We start from the raw sequence: 2,449 nt of genomic DNA on the forward strand, positions 1-2,449 counted from the left end.
ATATATATGATCTTGAGCCAAAAAGCCATTGTACTCCTTAGATTTATAATTGTCTTCTTAATTCAAACTAATCTAACATATGTACTTTTTTTTAATTTTAACAACAATTTCCATTCGGAAATATAATGACGCAACTGAGAAATTAACTGAAGTTTAAGAAATAAACTTTGAGAAATTGACTGTATTTTGTTGACAGGCCCGAAAATGCATTTACTAGATTTTTTTTAGTTTGTTTTCATTTTATAGATTGTTTTTAAATCAACATAATTGTATATCAACATTCATCAGGGAAGGAATTTCATAAGTAATATTATGTTACGTAATAACGTAGTAATTAACCTAGTAAATTTATTTTTGAGCCATCTATATATTATTGTTGCATCATTATTCTTTCATTACAGCAATATGATGTTTTTATTATTTTTACAACAATTTAAATATTTCTAGAAATAGTTCCTATATGGTCAGTGGAGAATGTGAGTAGCAGGTACAGGCAGAGGAACATGGCTTTTGATTTTACAGTATCCTTTGGTAGCAACCTACTGGCTGGCTTTAATTTTTCTTTTTTTATGGATGAATGACAATATAGGGTATGAATGGCTATCAGCTTTTGCCAAACACAGTTCCCAATCTAATAAAGCCCATTAATTTGGTTCTCAGCCAGAACTTAAGAAGAGCTCATTAAACTCTCATCTCACTTACATACTCCACCCCCCAATTCAAACTATTTATCACTTTTTCCTGACAAAGAACATTTAACAAGTTATCAAGGATGAATTGGCTACTGAAAATAAGAAACATAAAAAAAAATAATTAAATTAATCTAAGAGAAAACAACTCTTTCCTTGTTTATGAAAGGAATATGGTCCGGGTGCGGTCAAGAAAAACTCAAATAGTAGAAATATACTAATTTAATGAGCCAACGTTTCGCCCCATGTTGCAGGGCTATTTTGACGGCAGTCAAAACTGAAAATGTTTTGTGTTCCTTGTTTAATTTGTTGTAAATTTTGAAATGACTGTTATTTTCTTAATCTCCTGAAGGGATGAAAGGAGGTTATATAAAGGAATGTCTGGTTTTTTAAGATGTCAAGTGTGCATATACATACACCAGAATACATAGAATGAAATCAATCTTTTTTAGTCTTGAATGAATTTTTACCTACAAGTGCCTTTAAGAAACAAATACTTTTACAAATGATTAGAACTAATATCACAAACAGAAATACAACAAAGATAATAACATCTAGTCCTAAAACTTCAAATAGGGATAGGTGCTGCCTCCCTGGTTTCAGGTGACTCGCTCCTTTATGCCTAATAACATACTCGACCCAATAAACTGCTAGTTCAAGCGCAGTTTGAGGTTTGTCCTTAAGAATTTTAGATCTTTCCATTGCTACTTCTTTATACCTGTAAGTAAATGAAATACTCATAAATTATATAAGTGAGGATGTATGTAAGATTGATTAGAAGATCATATTTGTGACTACCAGCAACAACAAGCAATATCAAATTCAGAAAAATGATTTTGTTTTATTTTCTGGGTGATTTATGAGCCTTTTTACTTTAAATTTTTATTTTTATAAATTTTACATTCATATAATATTCCTTCCTACCTTTTCATCTGTCTGTCCATCTTGATAATTCTTTTTTTCACTGTTGTCTTATCTTATTTTATTTTTCTCAATGTTTATTTGCATCATTATCCTTAAATATTAAAAAGGTCAATTTTTGTGATGTCTAATCAAAATTTTGTCAAATAGCTATTTAAGTATATTGATGCAAAAAACATTTAAGCAGTCTGAAACGTCAGAAGGAATGTTTTATGAATGTAAAATAGATAAAAATAAAAGGTTGAAGTTAAAAAGTTAATAAATCACACAGGAAGGAAAAACAAAAAAACAGAAAATATCAAAAATTGTTTTCAAATTAGAAAACTACACAGTGGAGATTTTCAAAAACAAGTATGGACATATGTTTCTAGTATTAAAAAATTAAATTGTACAGAATTTTTGAGTTTTTTTTTTTTTTTTTATATATATATGTGTCAGTTTGTATTTATAGTTTTGTTTTGCAAGCTCAGTGGGAACATTATAATTCCTTATAATAATTATTTAAGATTATATTATAAAACAAAACTCACTTAGGATTTTTTAACACTTCCTTAACATTAGTAAGGAGACGTTCTTTGGTAAGTTCGGGCAGAAGAAGAACAGTTCCGAAACCAGCCTTCTCGACAAATCTTGAGTCAAATTCTTGATCAGAAAACAAGGGAATACATACAAGAGGCACCCCAAAGTACGCTGCCTCTGTAATACCATGAAGCCCTGCGTGCGTTATGAAAATCTTAAGGTTCGGATGAGCTGTAAAAACCAAACCAAAGTATTATCTGAATACGTTAAATTTATTATATTTAAAAATTATCTGAATATGTTAAATTTATTATATTTTG

General features: G+C 29.2%; 1 protein-coding gene across 4 annotated transcripts in view; it reads right to left on the reverse strand.

The window, feature by feature from the left end:
- Positions 1–15: 15 nt before the first annotated feature.
- LOC106679611 (UDP-glycosyltransferase UGT5) overlaps positions 16–2,449 on the reverse strand; it is a 14,670-nt gene continuing 12,236 nt past the window's right edge. For all 4 annotated transcript variants that reach the window (XM_014418865.2, XM_014418866.2, XM_014418867.3 and 1 more), the window contains exons 6-7: positions 2,141–2,360; positions 16–1,407 (exon numbers count right to left, since the gene is read on the reverse strand). In XM_014418865.2, coding sequence (XP_014274351.1) covers positions 1,128–1,407; positions 2,141–2,360 — 500 coding nt within the window. In that variant the 3' untranslated portion in view covers positions 16–1,127. The remainder of the gene's footprint in view (positions 1,408–2,140; positions 2,361–2,449) is intronic.

Source organism: Halyomorpha halys, unplaced genomic scaffold (assembly GCF_000696795.3).
Source record: "Halyomorpha halys isolate HHAL.00 unplaced genomic scaffold, Hhal_1.1 Scaffold210.1, whole genome shotgun sequence".
Taxonomy (NCBI): domain Eukaryota; kingdom Metazoa; phylum Arthropoda; class Insecta; order Hemiptera; family Pentatomidae; genus Halyomorpha; species Halyomorpha halys.